General features: G+C 33.1%; 1 protein-coding gene across 4 annotated transcripts in view; it reads right to left on the reverse strand.

The window, feature by feature from the left end:
- Positions 1–3,468: 3,468 nt before the first annotated feature.
- The window catches only part of LOC101742358 (eukaryotic translation initiation factor 4 gamma 1), a 28,318-nt gene continuing 6,056 nt past the window's right edge, over positions 3,469–25,730 (reverse strand). The window contains exons 2-30 of one of the 4 annotated variants that reach the window (XM_038021729.2): positions 21,870–21,895; positions 21,615–21,778; positions 21,400–21,524; positions 20,377–20,562; positions 19,410–19,471; positions 18,649–18,825; positions 18,163–18,222; positions 18,011–18,087; positions 17,148–17,931; positions 13,421–13,807; positions 13,036–13,329; positions 12,828–12,958; positions 12,597–12,747; positions 11,584–11,753; positions 9,780–9,983; positions 9,566–9,712; positions 9,403–9,487; positions 9,013–9,235; positions 8,805–8,931; positions 8,566–8,736; positions 8,023–8,185; positions 7,862–7,942; positions 7,488–7,785; positions 7,230–7,416; positions 6,970–7,146; positions 6,734–6,898; positions 6,408–6,639; positions 6,230–6,331; positions 3,469–5,954 (exon numbers count right to left, since the gene is read on the reverse strand). In XM_038021729.2, coding sequence (XP_037877657.1) covers positions 5,872–5,954; positions 6,230–6,331; positions 6,408–6,639; positions 6,734–6,898; positions 6,970–7,146; positions 7,230–7,416; positions 7,488–7,785; positions 7,862–7,942; positions 8,023–8,185; positions 8,566–8,736; positions 8,805–8,931; positions 9,013–9,235; positions 9,403–9,487; positions 9,566–9,712; positions 9,780–9,983; positions 11,584–11,753; positions 12,597–12,747; positions 12,828–12,958; positions 13,036–13,329; positions 13,421–13,807; positions 17,148–17,931; positions 18,011–18,087; positions 18,163–18,222; positions 18,649–18,825; positions 19,410–19,471; positions 20,377–20,562; positions 21,400–21,524; positions 21,615–21,778; positions 21,870–21,895 — 5,239 coding nt within the window. In that variant the 3' untranslated portion in view covers positions 3,469–5,871. Of the gene's footprint in view, positions 5,955–6,229; positions 6,332–6,407; positions 6,640–6,733; positions 6,899–6,969; positions 7,147–7,229; positions 7,417–7,487; positions 7,786–7,861; positions 7,943–8,022; positions 8,186–8,565; positions 8,737–8,804; positions 8,932–9,012; positions 9,236–9,402; positions 9,488–9,565; positions 9,713–9,779; positions 9,984–11,583; positions 11,754–12,596; positions 12,748–12,827; positions 12,959–13,035; positions 13,330–13,420; positions 13,808–17,147; positions 17,932–18,010; positions 18,088–18,162; positions 18,223–18,648; positions 18,826–19,409; positions 19,472–19,926; positions 20,051–20,376; positions 20,563–21,399; positions 21,525–21,614; positions 21,779–21,869; positions 21,896–22,070; positions 24,769–25,730 lie in introns of those variants that run through there. The other 3 variants (XM_062669156.1, XM_038021728.2, XM_062669158.1) reach the window with 3 other exon arrangements.

Here is a 25,730-nt window from a genome sequence, read left to right on the forward strand (position 1 = left end):
AGGGCTGCACTAAAAGTATCGGGAATGAAATATTTCCACAGTTCCTGTCATATTAAAATCTTTTTAATTGAAAACTCCTTGGTTTTAAAAATCGAATACCATTTATTTATTTAAAAAAAGATTCTCGGTCTTGTCACGAGGTTTTGTCAAACTTGTTTAGTCGTTGAGAAAATGGAATTGACTCGAGAAAATTCAAGAGCGATGATTTATTATGACTTTCGAAGTGGTTTAACACAAAAACAGTGTGTTGACCGGATGATTTCTGCATTTGGTGATGAAACCCCATCCAAAACCACAATTTATCGCTGGTTTGCTGAGTCTCAACGTGGACGTGTCAAGCTTAGTGATGATCCCCGTCAAGGTCGTCCAAAAACTGCAGTCACCCAAGAAAACGTTGATGCTGTGCGTAAGCTGATTGAAGAAGATCGACATGTGACATACCGCGAAATTCAGGCAACTTTAGACATTGGCATGAGTCAAATACAAATAATCTTGCATGAACAATTAGGTGTAAAAAAGTTGTTTTCCCGATGAATACCGCATTCGCTCTGTGAAGAGCAAAAAGCGGCTCGCGTTACTTGGTGCGTCAGAACTCTCGAAAGATTCCACGCAGGATCCTAAAATGCTGTATACAACATTGTATCAGGTGACGAATCCTGGATATACGCGTACGAACCCGAAACAAAAAACCAGTCACGAGTTTGGGTGTTCGAAAATGAGTTAAAGCCAACAAAAATTGTTCGTTCACGGCGTGTTGCAAAAAAAATGGTGGCCACGTTTGTCTCCAAACCGGCCATGTTACGACTATTCCTCTTGAGGACAAAGAACGGTTAATGCAGAATGGTATGCTAGCATTTGTTTGCCACAGGTCGTTTCTGAACTCCGTAAAGAGAACTGCAACCGCCGCATCATCCTCGCATCACGACAATGCGAGTTCTCACACCGCGCACAGAACCAAAAGAGTTTTTAGAGCAAGAAAACATAGAATTATTAGACCATCCGCCGTACAGCCCCGACCTAAGCCCTAATGATTTCTATACTTTCCCTAAAATAAAGAATAAATTGCGTGGATAGAGATTTTCATCACCTGAAGAAGCTGTGGACGCCTACAAAACGGCCATTTTGGAGACCCCAACTTCCGAATGGAATGGTTGCTTCAATGATTGGTTCCATCGTATGGAAAAATGTGTCAAATTTCGCGGAGAATACTTCGAAAAGCAATAAATACATTTTTAAATAGTAATGTTGTGTCACTTCGTTAATTCCCGAAATTTTCAGTGCCGCCTAGGTACGCGCCTATTTGGGAGTGAGCTTCTTGAAGTGGTATTCGGAGGGCGACCCCTTTTGGAGAGCACCGCTGTGCTTTTCTTGGAGTTGATGTCGATGCGGCCCTTCCGGAACCACTGTCTCATGGTGGTGACTGCGGTCTGGAGTTGCCGATGCAAAACGACTTCTTCCTACACGAGTAGTAGATAGCCGTGTCATCGGCGAAAAGCGCTAGATAGGTCTCAGGAGACCAGGGTATATAATTGATATATGAACTAAACAGTAATGGGGAAAGCGTGGAGGCTTGCGATATCGAAACGAGCTGTTCGACAAGTATTCTTGTATGATGAACCCAAGTCTGTCACTCCCAAGTTATAGTTTGTAAATCAAACCGTCGTGCCAGCTTTGGTCGAACGCCTAGTTAACAATACTTAGTGCAATAACTACGTAGAATATGTACCGCTAATTGCAGTCAGTTGACAGCGTAGCAGCAATTAATTATGTTCGACTAATCTCGCGATAACCTCCATACATTCCAAGGCGATCGAGCGAAATATTGACATTCAGTTCCTTACATATTTTGAAGTTCGTCGGCTGATCAGTTACCGGCAGTTGGATTTCCATCACGGTTGCTTGACTGGCGATCTTCTTGTATACCTCACCTATCGTTAGGCTGAAGGCTCGGAGAGCAAGGACGAGACTCTTACCTAATGTTAAAAATTGTTCCACAAGGTTCGGTGCTCTCGCCCACGCTTTTCATCCTGTATATCAATAACTTGCCTTTTCTTCCCTAACTATTCCCTGGTAGCGCTAACACCATCCCAGCAAGACCAGTCATTCGCAGAATTTACCACCGGATCGGAGTGGCGACCTACAGAGAACTGGCGAAAAACTCAGTGGACTGTATATGGGTTCCTAGTTCACTCGTCGAACCGACAAAAAGCACCGAAACTCGATCCCAGGAATCTGACATGCTTTGGACGACGACGGGTTTGCGTTGCCAAGTCACCTGGGTCAGATATGTAATTAGTGTCGACCCTGATAAGAGGGTTATCGTGTCGTACCGTTTTGTTGAAATAGTGTTCTGACGCAATCTTAAACTTGCATATTGATTCTAAATTTAGATCTTCGTGAAGGTCAACATTCCTCACGTACAACGGTACTCCAACGACTATCCTGCAGAAACAGAATTGGATAATCTGGGGAGAATTATGAACACTACACTTGCATAGGTTAAAACGGAACGTATAGGTTTTGATATGCTATTTCTTCATGGCATGCATTGCTAAGCGGATGACAGCACAGCTGATGTGCGATATTTCGGCCATCTTTTTTTTTTTTCCTACCTAAGCTGATAGCCTTGATAGGCTATTTCAGCGTAACCGTGGCTAGTAGGTGAGCTCACGGGGCTCATCGGAAACGCGACCCACTGAGAAGATCCGGCGAGAAACTCAGTGGGCTGTGTCTGAGAGTTAATTTACTCGTCGAGCCCTTCGTCGCAAGCGACGGGTTCGACGGGAACGGTGACCGATGCTTGAAGTACCTAGAAGCACCGTTAGTGGATCGGGAGGATCCGAGATGACGTGTTTTGGGCGACGTCGACTGCTTTCCATTCTATCCGCAGGATCGGGAATGTAGTTACCGGCGGCCACGATGAGAGGGTTCTCGTGTCGTGCCGCTTTATCGAAGTGGTTCGGCCATCAGGATCTCTCTGGGAGCGTAGTACAGCAGAGACGATTAAAACTTGTGTCTGAGGTGAAAAACTCTAGGGCGGGTCTCCAAGATGTTATTTTAATTTAGTGCAATTAAATCCATTGAAATGCAAGTATGCATGTTTGTAGCGAAGAAAGACCCTTTTGTTATAGCGCCGCAGTTCCATCCAGTTTGGAGGGCAACGCCAAGATGGCCAAGTTACACAAGTTATTTAAGGTCATTGTGTTCAAATTCCTGACATTTGTGTACTTGTTGGTTAAATAAACATGGATAAATAAAAAATATTACTTAATTATCAATCAATCAAATCAAATTTTGATTTTGAATTTGATCAATCAAATCAAATTCCGTCAAACTAGTGAATAAACGGAAAGTAGCAAGATTGTACAAATATAAGACAGGTAGATCGCGCGAAAGTGAACATTAAGTCTGTACCGGATTCCCGGTAACATAGTAAACTATCAATGTGCTAAAAGAAATACAATCAAGATGGCGTTAATTTTTAATGTTCAAATCGTAAAAAGCTAATGTTAAATACAGACAAATATTATTCATCATTACTAGCCTATACGTCTACTGTACGACATAGCTCTCTCTCGAGGTTCGCACCATGTCCGGTCCTGCACCGCTCATCTCCCTCATCATTGAGCTCAAAAAACATTACATAAAATTACAATTTTACAAGAGGCTTCGCTCAAGTTTTCGAGGATTTCTCAAACACATTCTAAATTGCGTTTTGGTTTCAATAAATAATATTTCAGTCCATTATTCAATTGCGTATGACAATATTAATTCGGTACACCTTTTACTGTTGAAACATCCACCTTCGGGTGATATTTTTACTTGTGAATATAAATAGGGATTTATTTCAATTAAATATAATTCTGTATACTCTCTAAATGTGAGACTTATTCTGATTGCACAGCAATTAATTTTCCACATTAAAATTAAATATCATTGGCAGTATGTTAATATAGTCCAAGTTACAGAGGCCTTAAGGTGTAATTGAAGTGTAAGTGGGACATTTAAAAAAATTAAACGACGTCTATGTTCAATCCCACCTAGAGATTTATTTTATATAGTTTTTTTTTATAAAATTTCAATAATAAATAACGTTTCAACTAAATTCCTCGATGAATACATATTATATAATGATGTATAAAAGCTCTGTCGATAACTATGTACTTATCTTATAACTCTGCTATTGTTAACTGACAAATCGGTCTATATAAATTTTGCCAAACATACATAACGAGCAAGTATAATTATTATTAACAGGATAATTCAGTATAATATATTTACATAACATATATAACTGATAAGATTAGCTATATAAAAATAACAATAGTAATATATTGAGACAAAACAGGGCTTGCTATATTAAAATTTACTACATGTTTTTATTGTTATGAAATGGTGCTCTGTGCCCATAGTTTTTTTTGTGCCTATTAACATATATCGAGGATATGAAACGTTGATTGAACTAATTGGGACTTTATGAAATAATTAACCTAAAAAATTAAAAGTAAACAAAAAATTAAAATTTATAAAAATCAAATTTGCGTGCTATTTGGAGAATTGATTTGGTATAAATAGATATATAGAAGAAAAATTACAACATTAACGAAAATACCGGAATTCAAAAAAATGTCAAGTGAAACCATAATAACCATATCAATTAGTCACAGCAATAATATTATTATATATTCCATATTTTAATGTATTTTATATCCCAAATACGAATGCGAGTGTACCGCACCGCATATGTAAATGAATTTAACCGTAATTTAATCATCTTGAACATTACTCGTCGAACTCTTAAATTTAAATTACAATTGAATAATATATTTTATGCAACATTATGACAAAAGTGCTGCCGGTTGTATTATTTATAGCTAAAAAGAAAACGATACGTTAACTATTACGAAAACATTTTTCATGCCTTCGTAACTTTCATCCAATAATAATAATAATAATAATAAAATAATAATGGTCAGAGTAATGATAATGATAGCAATATATAATATTATTATTTATTATTATTACATATAACATCTTTATATATGTATTTTACATCTAACTTAACTATTGGGTACCATAATATTGCTCTACGCAGTTGATTTACATTCAAGATGTTAACTTTTATTTATTTATATACTCTGTTCACCAGATTCTAAATAGAATCTACGCAAATTTTCCTATTAAAATATTCCAACTAGCAAACAATTTTCATTAAAATACGCGATGGTTAATAATTACGAATTATAATTGTGGTATTTAATGAAATAATATATATTGCATTAGTCTATGTATAAGATATGTAAAAATGTATTAAATTGTGAGAATAACTGAAAAACACTACTAACAGGTAATCAATAACGATCTAGTCACCCATGAGACAACGATGCATTGGACATCATTGTAGTATAGTAACGATTTTACTCTAACAACTAGTATTGCTTGTCTCCCATGATATTTAATATAGAAAACAGATTTTTCATAATTATACAAATTATTGCAGCCAGTTCAAATTCAGGAACATTTCGATTTTAATACATTCATACGAAGATTTTAATAAAATAATCCAATAAAATGCAAACCAACTTAATGCGCTATCCAAAAAGAGCTTTTCGACAAAAGACGATTATGGAACTAATTTGTTAAGCAAATGATGAAAATTGACAAATATCTATATAAAGCATTCAAAAATATTATACAACTTTATTATCTAGCTTGTTATATTAAGCATTTTAATAATAATTATAATTATATAAATCAACCAGTTGCTATTAGGATGATTTAGTAAAATATAACATAGTAGACATCGTATGTGGATGATCCCGAAGAGGGCGCGGGCGGCGTGGGTACAACAACCGCCTGCGAGATCCCTCGTCAGTCCTCGCTGCAAGAATCTTCGTTTTCCACTTCTGCCTTGATACTCATGAAGAACGATGTCAACGCCTTCATCATTACACCTAAAATCAACATATCCAATTTTTTATTAAGGGAACTAAACACCTACATGTTTTTGTTACAAGAATATCACAACACTAATATGCCAGATTGGTTTCTTCAGGCTAAGACAATTGTTACAAGATGTATATATGGTGGTGGTACCTAAAAGTGTGGGACTACAAAACTCCTTACCAAGTAGAGCTTAACTATAACAGTTTTTTTTTTTTAATATGGTGGTGATTTTACTTTAATACTTAAATGTAAATTTTTTTACTACTTTTTCAAACACACGTACCTTTGCCTTCTGGCTCTTTGTCAGATTCCCACCAAGCTATAAAACCATCTAAAGAGATGATGTATTGATCATGAAGATATTGGAAAATTTCTAATGATAGACCTAGAACGAAATATGCAAGTTTTAGACATGTTTTATTATTATAATTACTTTTTTATTTGTGCTTGTATTTATTTACCTTGGGGGTGCTCTAGTTTGTGTATAAGTTGTTGTATGCCAAATAAACAAATTGCTTCTCTAATTTGTTTGGTCTCTCCAAAGTCTTGAATGAGGCTAGCATATTTATTCATACGGTCTCGATTAAAATGTGGCACATCTCGTCTCTCTGGACCAAATAAGGCGTGCTCACAAATAGCTTGTATGAGAGACCGCATAAACCATTCTTCGTTGGATGATTTTCCAAATTTATCCTTTTGAAAATTTTTATACATTTCATTTTAAATAAAGGATATAAAACTTAAAACCAGACATGCTAAATTAACAAAAACTTTAAAACTAACTAACCTGTACCCATCCTTTTATACATTCACAACTTTCATCAGTATTCATAAGTTGCAGTAATTTATCTTGTGTCTGTGATGGTGATAAAATTTTCTTATTTTCTTCCTCACTAGACTTGACATCACCTTCAAGGAATTCGAAATGGTTATCTTCAATCCATTTTGAAACCTGTTCATAAGATCTGGTTAGTGACTATTCAATTTATATTAATTAATTTCACAAAAAAATGTGAATTTTACCTGATCCTCATTCATCCACTGTTCCAATTTCAAGTTGGACTCTTGCCATTTACTCTTGACAAATTTAGGTCCCATACTTTCTTTTAATTCTTTAATTATAGCTTTTAGTAATAAATGCCCATGATTTGATGATACTATTGTGTTACACAGTTTAAACAACTGCACAAATGTGATATGCTGAAAAGTACAATTGAAAACTAAGTTTAATATCTTGGTTCATTTTAGTTTTAAAACTTCATTATCAGAAGTACTTTGATTACCTTCTTTTCAATATGTGGCATTACAAATTTGCCTAAATTATTGTACAGCATGGGAATATCTATAAACAAATCTGGTGCACAATCAAATGTTTCTTTCATGCCTTCTAGTAAATTATCTGGTGAGACAGTATTTGTTGATACCAACAATTGTACAATATTCACAATCATTTCTATCTCTTTTGCTGACCTGAAAACAATTCATTAGCACATTCGTTTTGGATAAAATTTACTATTACAAAAATATTTTCAATAACGTACCTGTCTAATGCTATATTGAATATTTCACTTATTACAGCAGCATGATTTTCAGGTTTGAACACATCTTTAAATTCCACAATCATTTCATCATAGTATGCGTGTATGAGACAAAGATCAATCATAGACTTGACAGATCCTTTCTTGGCTTCGCTAATGGGCTCCTGCGGTACTGGAGCATTCAGAGGTTGCACATTTTCTGTAGGAGCAGGTGCAGGTGTTGTTGTAGCACTTGTACTACGAGTACCTGAACTAGAGCGACCAAGTCCCATTGAATCAGAGCGATTACCTGGGGTTGCACCTGTTAATTTAAAAAAATTGTAATTAGAAACCAATTTAGTTAAGAGTTATTTATAATTTGTTATGTGTTAACTTACTAAATTCAGGTCTTGAATTAAATGTGGATCGCTCAATAGATGCTCCTTTAGAATGATAAGTAGGTGTTAGGTCTTGAGTACCTTAAAAATGACAGAATATTAATTTAGAATACATTGATTGATCTTATTTATAAAATTTAATGTGACAACAGTTTAATTACCTCTGAGGGAAGTTGGTTCAGTCGACACATTCTCTAAAATGCTGTACATGTTTTTAGTCAAGCTTATCATTGAATTACTACTACCAGCCGCCTGGGCGGTATTTTTTGTGCCCGAACCATGGTTCCATCCAGAGTTGTGTGGAGCCAGCTTGATTGGCATACCCTGAAATTGTACGATTTAATTATTTTTCGTAATTTCACCTAATAGGGTATAATTTATAAATGTTTAATATAATAACTGTTTTTATAAATTTCACTATCAGCAAAGAAATAGGTATTAAGTTAAAATTACTGGCTTAGTAATTATTTTATTTCTTAACATGCAGATTATTATCACATATTACAAAATGCTGCAAAATGTAGGCAATTTTAAACTCTAGTGAATAAAATTAAATCTGTATGGTTAGGTTTTATTTGCAAAAAAATAATAGAAAATTCGATATTATAAAAAAGTTATTAGTAATAGTATTATAAAAAAATTTTTCATTGAAATTATCATAAACTAATAATAATACTAGGTAAATTAAAAAATTCAAGTGCAACCTTCTGTGACACGGCTTTTAGTTTTGAAGTATCCACAGCAAAATTAGTTCTTGTCGTTTTCCAATTATTATCCATGTAAGGGTTAGTATTTTGTCTTCGGTTGTCGCCGCCACGTTTTCCTCGCCCTCCATCGTCACGTCGAAAGCCTCCCATGGGATTAGCATTCATCAGCTAAAAAATAAAAAATCTATATGTGCTCTTATTTATTAAACATGAATATGAATGGATCTTAACCCAACCTCAATATGACGTTGTTGTTGCTCGGCTTCTTTCTGGATCTGGTCCATCATTTTAGGCTGAGTATCTATTACGCTTTTTGTGACCCATTTCCTTTTTCGAAGTTCAATAACGTCTTGAATCATAAATCTGTAAAATAATTTAATTTAATTTGCAGCCTTCAAACTGCATAGCCAATTATATTGAGGTCATTTTAAAAGCACTACTTACCTTACACGACTACTAATTTTGTTAGATCTACGATCGACAATATCTTGCATTTTCTTGAAAATGGGATCTAAATGATCCTGTGGCTCATTTTCAATTTGTTCACCAATGGTTGTGAGCAATTTGCAAAGACACTCCAATTTCTCTTCCTCCAATATATCAATCAAATAATTCATACAATATTCCATAATCTTTACAGCCAACATCTTTAATTTGTACAATTCACCTAAAACAAGTAAAAATACCACAAGGTAAAGTCATCAGTTATCTCCAATAAACTTCATAACAATACAGATATTAATTCTAATTATTATTACATTTAAATGTTGGGAGTTTTATTTTGTCCTACAATGCCAATTGCTCAATTATTTACATATTTTCATCATTACATACCAATAAATCGTACATTTCCTACAGATCTCATCCTAATACGCCTATGCTCCTCTTGTATCATTGCTTGTATTTCCTTTTTCTTAGCCTAAAAATAATTATAATAATAATGATAATTAATATTAGCATAAGTAAATAGCCTTAACATAAATTGATAAATACATACAGGATCAGAGCATTCTGTCATTTCTTTCTCTAGTTTCATTACTTGTTCATTACTCTTATCGGTTTGAAACTGATTTTGGCATTTATTAATAATGAGGGCTCTGAAATTGACACATTCATCAGGTCTCGTTGGGTTGTCAGCAGGAACCTGTAATTTGTTTCTCATTAGTATTAAATGGATTAGATCTTAACAAAAAAAAATTTCGCTCTCTTACCTTCAGTTTGGACAGCTTATGGCACATGGCAGCATAAGCTTTGGAAAAATTAGGCTCTTCAATTGCTTTTTCAAATACCAAATCAATAACTCCTTCGAGTCGTTTTTGGTTGTTAATATCAAGAGCTTTCACTTTATCCAGTAAAGTGTCGAATTTCTGGGGTGTTAACTTATTCAAAATCCCTCGGAATTTCTTATATAGTTCCTAAAATTATATATTGAATTATTATTTATAAGGGTTAATTAGTTTTATGTAAATGAATAAAACATATAATTTCATTATATAAGTTAAAATAAACTCAAGGAAGTTATGGTATTACTGGATAAGCTATTTATTATATGATTAGTGGCTTGTGAATATCCTAAAAGTTTCATGTGAATGCAATTTTTTGGCACATATCTTCTTTAGTCAGCCATGACATTTTTATGTGTGACAATTGCAAATGTTACTGAGATGTTAATACTAAAAGTAATTAAACAAGTAGCATGCATAAATGGTATTTTACAGGCCATGTTTTAATTTTTTTTTAAACATGTCATATGAGTCGACTATTATCAAAGCCGGCAATGTGACTTTTGGATAATTATTGGTAAATCAGAAAAACGAATTATTGACTTTATATTCCATTGGTAGTCACAAAACTCTTCTGAACGACATCTTAGATAAATAACAGGTTAAGTATTAACCTTTATTTAATGCAGGTTTTGAACAGTATTCTTTGAAGGAGACGATTATATTCAAATCTGTATTGAAATATCAATAATTTTTTTTTGTCCAAATGCACAGATTGCCACCTTTGATCATAGACGACTCATATATACTTACATAGAGCTCTACAATATACTTACATAGAGCTTTACAGGTCAATAAACATAATAACAATTTTCATAAAACATTTAGCAACCCATTTTCGGTTATGCTTATGGCATTGTAGATTATGTTTGATATTTAAATATATTTGTATAACTTTTATTTTAATATTAAAATAATACAACATGAAAAGGACACTTATTTTTTTTAGACAATACTGCAAAACATTAGTGCCAATTTTGACCACATGCAAAAGGAGTATTATCTGGTTTAGCTCAGAAAGGTGACAGTGACAAAAAATAGTATTACATTCATATAATAAAGAAACTAGGGGACATAGGCACCAAGTGTCTTACGGGCCAACAAGTTACCAACTTCTCAATAGAAAGGCTGTTCTCAAAAGTGGGTTTGGGCTGTGATAATGTTCAACTGTAGGTGTGCTAACATTCTTTAAAATTATAATTCCTCAAAGATTACATTCAAAAGTACTCAAATTGTAAATACACTATGGTATAATACTAATAAAAGAATCAATAACAACCCTGCCATAATAAAAGTAAACCTTAAAAACGTCAACCTGTCAAAGTTTGGAATATCATTGAAACAACCTTGCTAAGCCTTGTAATTGACCAAATTATAACAAGAATTAGATAGAAGAGCGCCTCAAGATCTACTGTATATTAATAAAATTTGACATGTCACTAAAATTATGCACACAATGCTTATGAATTTTTCAAAATCCCTGTTCAAAGTCCCAGTACAGACCACAGTATTTTATAAAAACACATTCATATGGTCACAGTGGAACTAGAATATTCAAAGTCAGTTATTAAAAACTTCATTTGATCATGTAGAAATGACGGTTTTTTCTTTAGATATAAGTAATAAAAAAAAGAAAACCTCGATTGAAGTTAGGCTAATAAAATTAAAAAAAGGTATTTGATTAGTGCATTATTAAATTTCCATAATATGTGAATTGGTGACTAATTAATACCTGCGTTTTCACTTCTTCTTCATCTGCATTTTCTGCTCTAACATATCTAGTAGGTCGCCAAGCAGAATCAGACTCATTTAATTTCACATCATCATTTAGACAAACATGAATAACAGGTTTGTGGGGATTGCTACCACTAGCTGTAGCAGGTAATTTCATGCTTCCACGTCCTATAAAAATGTTTCCTTCGTTAATTTGTATTTAGTTTCAACAAAGACTAGGCTTTTAACGGAGGATACACACCAAGCGAATGAATACAAATAATTACATACTAGTGGATGTCGCATTTCGCCAATAGATACAAAACATTTTTTTTCCGGGAGTTTTGTGATTAAATCACACAGCATCATGATAAAAACATGAAAGTTATGTGTTTTCCCATATTCATCACTATTGTTTTCAATCTTATTATTACAAAATATATTTTAACATTAATTAGTTTGCTTTCAATTATTTTGAAAAGACATGCTGTAGAGCTCACCGCATCTAATGATCTTGACAATGTTTAACAAGCTCACTGTGAAAGTGGCTACTAAAACACATAAACATCACCATATTTGCCACAATCCACATCAGAACATGAGGTCAGTCTCAATGATATTGTATCACGGTTGTCCCAACCTTCAAATTAGAATACATGTCAGCTTTGCGGCATAGATAGGATAATATACCTACTATTGCTGTATGCTTAGAATACAATGACCAAGAAATACACAATGTTTACTAATTTTAAAAGTAAGATTTTATTACATATTCTTTCTGGAATTCTTTGTGAAAATATTTAAGACATGTTCTCTTTTAAAAATTCATAGCCTACAGATTTGAACCCAATTAGTTCCTCATTACTGGATACAAATACTGTAAGAGAACTGGTGCTATCCCTTAGATCAGACTACAAAAATTATGAATTCGCTACTGCTAAATTGTCCAAACGTATGGATTTTAATTTGTTTGTATTTGATTCTCTTCATTCGCTTAGTATGTATTCAGCATAATTATTTTAAATAACTTACCACTTGGTGTCATATTTCTACCTTCTCTCTTTATATCACGAGGAGTATTGCTTCTTGAACCCAAGCCAGAACTCTTACCAAAGGGGAAGAAATTATCACTTGATGGTCTTGAAATATTAGCAAAAGGCAGGGGTTCCAACATTGGTGTAGTCTGTGTAAAAACGTGTGTCATCAAGTTATGTGATAGTTTGCATTTGATGCCTTTTCATGAATACTCTGAAAATTACTTACTCGTATGACATTGCAAGCTTCCAACAACGGAGCCTCTGGTTTGTTTTTGGACAGAGGATCTTCCTTTATTTGTTTCAAAAAATCAATATCATAACATTTCTTTCCAGATTTATTCAGAGGAGACCATTGATCTAAAAATTAATGAATTTGTGGTCAATGCATTAATTAGTTTTCACTAAATTCATTATTAGTGAAGAGAATTACTGACCTTCACTATACTTGTATTTAGGAATAAATACAGGTTGTGCTGGTGGAGCCTCAATTTTCTCAGTTGTTGGTTTAGCTTCAGACTCCTCATTCAAGGTGTCTTCTATATTAACTACTTTATCAGTCTCATCTTTACCATTTTCATAGGACTCTGATTCTTTGTTATTATTGGCCATTTTCTTTGATTTTTTGTTATTATTCTTTTGATTTTTTAAGGCTTTATCATTTTTATTCAGGTCTTCTTTAGTAGTTTCGCTTAAAGGTTCAGTAGTATTTCCATTAGCTTTGTCAGGATCTGTTAATAAAGTTAACATATTATTTAGATTACACATATCCTACAATTTAATTATTGGCTAGATTAGCAGAAATAAAATTAATTTACATACCTGTAGCCTTACTATTAAGATTAATATCTTTCATTTTACAGTCAGATTGTTGTTGGACCCGTAAAACACTTGATATACTTTGGGTCAACTTTGTCTGAGCATCAAATGCACTGGATGTTTCTTTGTTATCAAGTTCAGAGCCTGGTATTTTAATAATATTTTCAAAACTTGATAAAGGCTCTTGAGTTATTTTAGGATTAGTATTATCAATGTGAGTCTTCGTTTTATTCGTTAACACCTCAGTTTTAGGTTCAACAACTGTAGTTTCAGTTTCTTGGTTGATAATTTTATTAACAATTTCTATGTTTTTCGTTGATTCTTCACTTATAATTTTTTGACTAGTTGGAGGGTTGGTAGTATTTGATAAACTATCAACTGAACTAATCACTGCAAAATGTGTTTTAATGTCAATATTAGAAGTACTACTAGCACAACTTTGTTACTGTTTATAACAAATTTAGATTAAAATTACAATTACAGTTTTTGCTAATAATAGGCATATTACAGCTTAGTAACCTAGTGGTATAAGGAGAAGACAACTTAGGGCATAAGTGGTATGGATCTTACTGGAACTTGTGGACACTTCAATCAAGGCTACAGTGCCTACTTATAATATGTCATATCACATTTGTAGAGCATTAGAATAGTAGAGAGAATTTTCTGTTTACAACATAAAACATCTAGGGAAACACTAGCTTGGCCTTTGTAAAACTTCGAAACATTTATCAATCACAAACAGTGTAAATATAATAATATAAATAATCTAATTAAATTTTTTTTTTATGTTAAATATTATACAACAAAAATATACTTTTTATTTACTTTGCCATTTTTGATTTCTATAAATTACAATTAGATCGTTTTCTTGCTAAAAAGTACATAGTGACAGTTTAAAAGACCACATGTTGATTTTTTTTAAATCTGTTACCTGTTAGTTTCTAATTTTATTAGTATCCATGGTGTGTTAGTGGTCAAACTTTAAATTATTTAGTTGTACTGTTGCATTTGAATTTAAATTTTCTATTTCAAAAGTAGACATACGAAACCAACTTCTTTTAAAAGCACGAAAGTGATCAAACAGGAATAAGCGATTACTTTCAATTCGTCTGACAAAATGGAGGTTACTTGTAAATCAAAGTTAAATGACACACTTATATGTATACTAATACGAAAGCTGTCAATATTACGTGGTCGTTATTGAGGCGGTGGATACAGGATCAAGTATCTAAAATAACGCCGAAAGCTAATGTATATGATAATAAGTTCACGTCTATTTTATTTTGAGTAGTTTAGACATGCAAAATATGAAAACGTTAAATAAAATGGCAGAAAGCTTTTGCAGTTGATTTCGCATATCTCGCATATCACTTTTAAAGAAGCAAGTACCTATTCTAAAAATAGAGACGTGAGGTATTTCCACGTGGGAGTTTCTTGCACTGTACCTGAATATCAGACTTCGCTATGTGGCACTGACAGTTAAATTATATCACAGCTCCTAGATCCTTAAATCATTTACTAAAACTTCACTGAATTAGGATACGTAACGATAACGTAGCAATATGGTAAATGAAAGTATCCAAAAGGTCACTCAAGGATCTAGAATGTCTGACTTTTAACACTCTTAACACTTGTAGTATATATTTTTTTTAGTACTTAGTTTGAAATGTTACTCAAAATGTTAAATTAACCCGAATAAGTTGGCCGAAGATTGATTTACTTATGTTTTAAAATTTATAAAAGGCAGCCATACTCAACGTGACTGTGAAGTAAAGGCCGCCATATTGAATTGCTTCAATTTGCTTCCATGCGGCAAAAGAATTATGCAGCTAGTGCTGTGCGCAAGTTCGTAGGAATCGATTCAGCTCGAAACCACGTGATGATCGAATAAGTAGATAATTTTAATAAATTTACTTATGTCGAGTCTATAGTTAAGTATAAGTTATAGTTAGCCAATGTTTCAATATCTTGTAATACAAACTAAATTATGTTTTTACTGTTTTGACGATCTTAGTATTTGTAAAAATAAATCAATAAATCTATTTACATATTTCGTTTTTAAACAGTATCTATACTTCTTAATCGATTTACGAACTTCTTAAAATCTCTACTAATTTAATAAGATTGTGAACCAATCAATTAACTATGTATGAACTGACATTCACTGCTAATGTAAAACGCTAGATAGAAAGTAAAAAGTTTAGATGAGGTATTAATTCTCAGTTTCATGAAATTAATATTTAATGTTTTATTGACATGATTATAAAGTGTGAAGATTTAAACTCGATAGCTAAAATCAATCGCACAGACGTCGATGGTTTAATCGATAACTCAGATTAAATCAAGTATCAATCACTACAGTTGGTTGAAACCTTGATATGACATCTGACAACAACTGTCAGTATGACATTTCGTCTATTGTTGTTCGGTCTTTCCTCTGTAGCCATAGTAGAACACCTATGATTTCAAACTTAAATGTCTTCTAATTTTAGTTGTTATAACTCTAAGATCAAATAGTTGTTAGTGATAGACTATTGATAGATAATTTTGATCAAATTTCACCACATTACATAACGCTTATTTTAATGATCAATCTTGAAATATTATGTACTATTAGTTTGTACATATTTTTTAGGAGATAGCTAAATTGTTATTTATTCTATTAACCCATTCAAAAAGGAGATTAATAATTGTTCAATTATATCAAGCTTTCGCAATCGCTTTAGTAGCAATAAATTTAAATGCATGTTTTTTCCCCAACCTATTAACAGGTAGCCTAAGATGCTATTAAGTACCTAGTATGTATGTAGCCAGTCATATATTTTAGTCATATCATAGTCATATCTCTTATATAAGTGTTAAATTGATGTGATTCATGATTTTTGTACTAAAAGGGTAAAATGAAAAATAAGAGTTTCACAACCGGCAAGTATGTTACCTCAAATAACCATAGAGTACTTGGAAACTAATAGCATTTCACTTTGTGTGTACTTTTAATTTTATCTTCATAAATAATATAAATTATCATTATTTTACATAACTACAGAAAGATTAAATATTTTGTGTCACATTAATTCATTACTGTGGTTAAATTTAATGTGTCTATCAATAGCAAGATCTGTCTCCCTACTATCTCTACTAATCTCCAACATACTACAACATAATACATTATTTTGGAAATTAACTACTGTATCAATCAATTACTGAACACTAATATCACAGTTCCACTGCCTCTATTTCCCCACATTATCTACAATCAGATTAAAACTTAATTTAAAGTGTTAGCATACTGGATCATACCCCTCCCCCATAATAAATATTTTTTGTTTGACATATTTTTAGGTGTAAAGTTTGCTTAGCTTATGGGTGCTCTATAAAATAGAGCACCCATAAGCTAAGCAAACTTTACAGCTACAAAATTCAAGTCTAGGCTCAGGTGTCAAGTTTTAGATCTTATATTTTAGGGGTTCAGCAAACAATTACTTAACAGTTTGACTATTATGATCTTGTTTTTTTGTAATTCTTTTTGGGATTTATTACTCGTATTTTTTTCTTAAGCAGTTGAGACTATTTTGAGCATCATTAGTAGCATACCTGGTTTGAAACCTTTTCACCTATCATTTGTTAATTCGACTACTATTTTATTCTATTGTAAGCGACATGAGGAATAATGAATGTTAAAAGAATAAAACTTTACAATCTATAGTAGTATATAATAATATGTACTCACCTAAAGATGCAGGGCCATTAGATCTAATGGTTGTGAACGAAGTTTCTTTTTCTAAATTAGTTGTGTCGTATTCAATTCTTTCTTGTTCTTCAGATTTCAATCGTTCTTTAGTTTCTCGTATTATTTGATTTTGTGGAGTATTTAAATAGGAGGGACACATTCCTTGTGTATTTGTAGGAGTAACAATAGTCTGAGAATGCGCTGGGACGGTTACAGGCGTGAGTATTGACATTACAGGAGCAACTGCTTGAACAGGCGCATTATGGTGGACTCCCATTATGTTGTTTGTAAAGGAAGACACCGGTTGCAATAAACTAGTATTCGCAGCTGAATTCATGCTATTTACACTAATATTATTAGACGATTTATCAAAATCTTCAATTTGAGGCACGTTTTTGCTTTTGTGTTGCTTAAGAGGTATATTTTCATTAGTATCTAAAACTATAGATTGATCACTATTCTTTTGAAGTTGCTTAACATTCATAGGCATTTTAGGCACTATAACAGGACTGTCTGATATTGCTGATACAATTGGCGTTTCGCTAGTTTCAACAGCAACATCAGGTCCCAAAATTTTACTCTCATTTATAGAATATATTTCAGACTTATTATTACCACTATTAGTATAATTTATTGCATTTGATTGAGATAGAACGTTACTCATGGAAGATATTGGCAATTCGACATTCTTTGTCACGTTCGTTTTCGTTACACTATCACTAGGTTGTTTAGCGACTTCATAAACTCTTCTATTAAATTCCTCAGCAAAATTAGGCGTTGGTTCCTAGGTTGGAAACATTTCGTTAATTATCAAGGACTATGAAATATTACAAGATAATGTAGATTTTCATTTTTCTACTTACGGGTTGCGGTGTTTGCCTATCATTGGTGTCATTAACATAATTATCGTTAGAACAAATTTCGGTTAGTATATTGTGACCTGAAACGAACAATATTAATACTAATATTAAACAGGCTGATTTTTTAACTGTGCCTAAAACTGTCCATTACTTACGTGTAACAGGGTGAATGATTGCAAGCCTGCGACTGTGTTTCTGAGTATTCGCTCGTGTACCTAGAAGAATATACACCAAATTTTAGGGACAACACTAATAAATGTCAACATAACTGGCTGTTTCTTTTTATTACGTTGCTGGGGGAACAAGCTCACAGCCTTCCTAATGTAAAGCAGTCACTGGAGCCCATAGGCATCACAAAGTGAATGCTGCCACCCACCTCAAGATTTGAGATCAAGGTCTCAATGGTATCTTTCAACCAAGAATGTATGATTACTTGGTTGGTGGTACTTACTCGCGCAGGCTTACGATGTACCAAACACCACAGAGACTATGCGCAAACGCGAAGAAGAAGACTTCTATAAACGCGAAGAAGAAGACTTCTTCGCGTTTATATGACATTGAAAAGTCATATTGCTTTGCCATTACCGGTTTGAATACCTGAGGGTTTATAGATCATCTCATGTAAATAGCTCAATATTTACCAGACATTGCAGGATGGATGTGTGTTGGAGGTTGCTGCAACGGAAGAGTTGGTGTCGGCGCTGTAACCACTGATGAAGTACACTGAGCTCCCACTAATGTCGTAGGATTGTTTCTACTTGGAGGATTTGACTGAGCATTTTGACTTGGTAGTTGGGGACTGTTGGGTGTGTAGTAATCTGTTGAAAATAAACATAAAAATTTACGATAGTAGTGCCAAGAACTGGAAAACGAGAACACAAAGGTTAACTTAAAACACTAGGAAAATTAACTTGCTCTTTATTCCTATTATAAGCGACCATATTAATATTATACTTGCCTAAATGAGTTTGTTTGATTTTGACAGTTACACCCACACACACAGGTCTTAACGTTTCAACCGAAAATTGTTTTTGTAGTGTTTATTTTTCATTGTCAGGGGACCCTATGTGTGGACCTTTCATGTTGATTAAGAATTCTCAAAGAATTAATTATAGCGCATCAGCGCTAGTATCTTTTGAGTTTTAAAATTTTCATTATTGACATTATCATGACAAAACGAAAATTTAACAAATTTAAACTAAATCTTGAGGTGTCAGTGTTTGAAGTTGAATTTCGATCATGTGGCGAACGCTCTTTTTTTTTAATAAAAAAAATTGTACAATAACACTGTGAACCTAATAAACATACAATAGTAGTTTTTAAACGCTATTTTACTTGGTAATAAGATAAGCTTACCAGAATTATTATCGTTAATAATGCCTCGCATTGAATGAATACTTACATTGTGGTGTATGACCGGGTGGTGTGTTGTACCCCGGAATGTAACCAACGTATGGATAATATCTGTGTGAGGATAAAGAACCGTTTTACACAAGCATTTTATGATTAAGAACAAAATAATTTGAAATGTTCAGAACAGTCATTTATATTACATCATATAACAATAAACAAAAGCAAAATGTTTTTGGTTCAAGTGTTTAAAATTTGTTTAGTACACTTTAAAAAAATTATAACTATCCCGTTTTTTATACATACATTTAATATGCTACCATTAAATAATGATGCATGATCAAATTGATTATATCATTAATTTGTATTCAACTAACATGCTTGTTGAATTTCACACATTTCTGAGTAATCGGACACTTCACAATTGAAAAATGACACAATGTATTAGCTGAATAGCATTATTTAAAAGTAGCATTTTATGTATCATAATAAAACTTGAACTGCGGCTTTAATAAATCAATTGAGTTATTTTTTCTTTAACATGCAAAGAAGTATTTCTCATTACACACCGACGTAAAATAATATTGCACGTATTTCCAATAATTGATCAAAATATGGACTGTGAATATTTTTTTAAATGTAATTAAAGTTAACACAAGTTTTGCACTCAACGCATTAATTGTCTCGATTATCTCTGCGCTGAATACGACTTGGTTGCAATCGGCAATTACACATTCTGATATATTTATTGTCAGACAATGTCACATTATAAGATATCGGAATTATCTACGTTCATAAGTCAAATGTAAGGGGAGGTACATTGTGTGTGCTCATCTTATTTAAATTCATATTAATGTAACATGCTGTAATAGCTTTATTTATCGTTATTTATTATTGAATTGATTAATACGAAATTATCCATGTAATTCTCGTAATATTATATTAGTAAAGCCTGATTGTTTCGAAATACCACAAATATGAAATACTTGTTGAAGATATGTTCATCATAATGAACTTACGGAGCACTCGATCTTGGTTGTTGAAAACTCTGGATGTTAATAGGGGGTTGAAACATTAAGGGATAGACAACAGGCCCTGTAGTCGCTGTAGCACCAGGTATATATGGAGGCTGCTGTTGCTGTTGTTGTTGCTGCTGCTGCTGCTGCTGTTGTTGTTGTTGTTGTTGTTGCTGTTGTTGTTGTTGCCTGCAATAGTGATAATAAAATTATTTAATCTATATATAAATGAATTGCTGTTCGTTAGTCTCACTAAAACTCGAGAACGGCTGGACCGATTTGGCTAATTTTGGTCTTGAATTATTCGTGGAAGTCCAGAGAAGATTTAAAGGGTGAAAAATTATGAAAATGCTCGGAATTATATAAAAACAAACAATTTTATTTTTCCTTTGATGTGTCCCCCGTCGGACGGATTCCTTTTGTTTTTTTTAAGTTTATTTTATACAAAAGTTTAGGTCTTTTGTTTGTCGATTTAGACACTACGAAGTCTGCCGGGTCAACTAGTATATTATCATTATTTATACATTTATATACTGCATAAATGATTAAACAAACTCACGGGACACCTGGTAATTATATTATTATAGTAAACCAAGCCCATTTTTTATAAAAAAAAAAATGTATTTTTGTTTTTGATAAGGCAATCTATGTATCTGTACCTAAGTAGCCAGACAAAACCAGTTGAGCACCATATTTTCCTTTCTTATTTTTGGGTTAACAAGCTTTTACATTTTTTTACACACATTTGTAACACCGAAAACACTGAGGCTGGTCAATCTCCAGTGTTTTTAATTACATCTATTGGAAATAATCGACATTACAAATAAGAAAGAAAAAGTAACACATAAAGTGAATTACAGTTTTTAGGTGTTTGTGATTATGATCGAATAAAGATCATAGGGGCGAATACTAGTAAAAATAAAAAGAATTTAAACCTGTTTTCAAAGCGATAACATCATGTTTGTATGTAATAAAATTTATATTTATAAAATACATAAAAGTATATATAAAGTATTATCACTTCACCTCGGATGTGTCGAAGATCTCGTAGTTTGTGGTTGTTGCTGTTGTTGTCTGTATGGGAAGTTTCCATATTGGGATGCCCTTGAATTAGCAGAACTCTGATTTTGGGATGGGTAGTTGTGACCCGCCTAAAAACAGATAAATGTATATTTCATAATATGTATTGGGATTTTGGGATTATTTAATTTTTTTCATAGCGATAAAATGTATTTTCTAACCATAGTTGTTTTCGATATGTCCTGCTGGGGTGTCGGTGGTGCCGATGGCTGAGGCGTAGGCTGGACTCTTAATGTAGGTTGTGCCGATGTTTGCGCCACGCCGGTTGTATTCGGTATATACTGAGTACCAGCGGCGCCTGTGGGGTGATAACATTCTACCGGCCCTGCAATCGGTAAATTAACAATTAAAAACAAATTTGAGCTATTATTTATTTTATAAATATAAAAATTTTGACTTTACACAAATACACTCACTATGTGGTGTTGAAGCCCGTGGATAACTGCGTTAGCGCTAAGGAAATTACAGCGTGTTTGGTCATACAATGCACATATATACATATATATTATATTGCAAACAATCAGCACCTGGACATGAAGTCAATGCAATAAAAAGGTAATGGAAATGCGCAAAATAAAGGTTTGATAACATTCAGTTACATTTAAAAATTGACTTACGCGTTTGTGTCACCACTCTGTAATGATGTGAGGGCAGTTGACAATTAGAGCTTGAGTATCGTGATGATGACTGTTCGTGCTTATGAGAGTTACCATTGGTATGCTGCGGTATATATTGCACCAGAACGTTATTCAGATTCGGTAAATTTATTTGATTTATATTGATATGTGGAGTAACCGTCGTTTGCGGTATGCTAAAAGACGATTGCAAGTTTTGCGTTACATCAATTGGGCCATGCTGCGAATGATTTCCCTGATTCATACATCCATGCTGCAATGAATTCAGAGAACTGTCTGATCCTCTCAGTGCCACCATTTTAATTTCATTATACAAGTTTTTTAAAACTTGAACAAGCCAAATGTTAAACCACTCCCAAAACAATGGAGACAAAATCATTTCAGTGCATAAGGTTACCGAAATTACACTATCACACTATAATATATAGGAACTATTATTGCTTCTTTATTGCATTCGTTAATGGTGTGGACAATAGGCCTTGTTACATCGAACTAGTAAAATAAAATTTTGAACACTAATAAAAATACAATAATCAATCACTTTACACAATTCATTGTTCAGCTATAATGAAAATCACAAAAACAAATACTGTTTTAAGATTTGTAGACCGCATTCACGATTTAAATAGTAATATAATGCAGCTTAAACAGAAAATCGATACGGAAACGGCGCGGCTTCATACTAGCTACATCGAACTACCGTCGCGTTTAAATTACTCCGACGAAACACTTTCACAATGCACAAACGATTCTTTTAACTTTGTATCTACTTTAACCACGGTTTATACATAAATTCATAATATATTTTCTGTCAGGCTTTGAGTAAATCGTACTCGGCGAGATCAGTTTATCGAATACTTTGTTACACGCAAGGACGGAGGGGACAATGCGTGAAAGAGATGAAGACATATACAAGTGAGCTGCCAGAATTTTGGGGCGTTACCGGACATCGTTTTTCCCCCTCACACGAAGATGGAAACGATGGAAACTGCGCACATACATTGCTTACAGCGTAACGCACAAGACATTTCTTTATGTAATTTAGAACAAACAAAAATTATTGCGATTTATAGTACTACGTATAAACGGAATGACGGGGTTATGAAAATGAGCACGAGTCAAGTAACATTGCGTTTTTGCAAACTTATGCAATTTTTGGTAAATAGATATGACAATGAAATGTAATGCAGACTTGCTACTACAATAAATTAAATCGCAATTTTAATAAAGTAAAATCTAATAACGGTTTACGACTACAGAGAAGTATTTTAAGTAGGTAGGTAACTAAAAATATTACAATAACCCTTTTTCATGACTACTAAAATTTCATTGTATCCTATTTTCCATTCAAATCTGTTTTAATGTATGAGCAACTATGAGTAATTAAAGATTATAAAATATACATAATCTCTTTCTGCCGAAAGTTAAAGTTATTTGCTTATGTTAAAGTTTATTTATCTGCGTACAGATATATATCGGACGAGCTGTCTCCATATTTAAGGTTAAAAGTGTTTGTTGATGGACGTTTATTTATAATGGAAATGAATATTATGTTACTTTATATAGTTGTATATATATTCTATATCTTAGTTGACTTTACGAAAACCAGAGCTGTGCTTTTTTCAAAGAGGAAGTTGATCCGAATCTGCTCCCCACATTTACGCAGGCACATCATTCCCGATATCACCTTCTTCGTCCAATCTATATCCTGACTAATTTCGTACTCACCCATCCATCATGGTAAAGCTGAAAAGGCTTCGCTTCGGGCAGCCAGCAGTCCCTCCATCCCAAAAAAAAACTAGTATAAACTAAACAAATACGGAGTCTCTACTACTTAATTTTATAACAATAAATATTTTTTCTACAACTGTACCGAAAACTAAAATAGTTAATTCAATAAAAATAGCAAATTCGGATCGATATTAGAAAAAGTTTTACAAAATAACAAAATGATAAATTTTGCTAACTAACTTATTGTGACTTTTGGTGACTGAGCAAGCACACAAAATTTAATTTAGTAACTTATTGGTTGATTAAACGTAACAGTTAATATTATTGCAATATGTGGAAGCGCGTAATCTCTCACTAAATTAAAATATCTGCAGTTAAAAATATTTCTTACAGTAGTGGACTACTCAATAGACAGCAAATAAAAAAGTTTTAAAAAGTTGTTTAATAGTAATAGTAATATCTCCAACTCCCGTCGCCGCGCCGTAGGAAGATAAAATAAATATTTAGACTTGCAATAAATTTGATATTGAATTTTCATGTTATAATTATGTTATGATGTCTTATAGCTAACTACTTTTTAGTTTTAATTAATACTATATTAAATAACATTAACATTTTTTTTCTCGCATTTTTACTGTCTTTCTTGCGTTTCGAACAGTTTTAATTACTACTCGTTACGTGAAAATCAAAGAAAACACTTATAGTGTTTAGATTGTTTTGTTTTTGATATCGGGCTGCTTAATCAGATTATTTTAAATTACGCGGCCCACGATATTTTAAGTCTAATCTCATTCATGAGACAATTAACTTAAATGCACAAATTATTACATACATTTTTTTATTGCTTAGATCGTCGAGCGGGTGGTCGAGCTCACAGCCCACCTGATGTTAAGCGGTTACTGGAGCCCATAATAGACATCTACAACGCCACCCACCTTGAGATATAAGTTGTAAGGTCTTAGTATAGTTACAAAGGCTGCCCCACCCTTCAAACTGAAACGCATTAATTACTGCTTCACGGCGGAAATAGGCAGGGCGATGGTACCTACCCGTACGGACTCACAAGAGGTTCTACCACCTTTAATTACGCAAATTATAATTTTGCGGGTTTGATTTTTATTACATGATGTTATTCCTCCACCGCGAAAGTCAATCGTGAAAATTTGTTAAGTACATATTTCATTAGAAAATTTGGTACCCCGCCTGCGGGATTCGAACACCGTTCCATCGCTAGATACGAATGCACCGGACTTATTGGCATCAGCATAGGCGTCATTTAACACTGACTATTGAAGAAGAATGCTGTGGAGATAATCACAAAATTATAATACCTACTGACGCATGCACAGCCCAAAATGGAAATGTGACCCTTGCGAACGCTGTACAGGACTACTGTACAAATAAGAACATTGAAATAAGACAAATGCGTGTGATTCGGTAGATGGTTCTATTGAAAGGAAGCTAAAGAATAGTGAAATTCAGTTACAAAGTGAATATGCCAAAGTAACAAAATTAGCACGCACCAAACCATTTCCATATGAAGTTAAGATACTTGATCACACTTTTATTAAAAATTATGAAACTAAAGATTTTCAAATCTACAGCTCGACAAGAACCATTCTCAGGCCGCCCATGCGTAACTGATATAAGAATGCTAAAATACGATTCCAACGGAACTATTTCGATAAAACTTCACTTTGTTGAGAATTTTATAGATTATAGTAATAGTTACATGTTAGTAATATCGATATTAGACCGTAAAATAGTTCACTCGTCTATGCAATAATTAAATGAACAACATGAACTGAAAACATTTAGGTTCTCTTTGACAAAGTGAAAGAACTGACCCATGAGCCTGAACATTGTAAGTAGTTCGAATCATATTATTAATATTAACCACTAGCTGAGCCC

This window comes from Bombyx mori, chromosome 1, assembly GCF_030269925.1.
Source record: "Bombyx mori chromosome 1, ASM3026992v2".
NCBI classification, from domain to species: domain Eukaryota; kingdom Metazoa; phylum Arthropoda; class Insecta; order Lepidoptera; family Bombycidae; genus Bombyx; species Bombyx mori.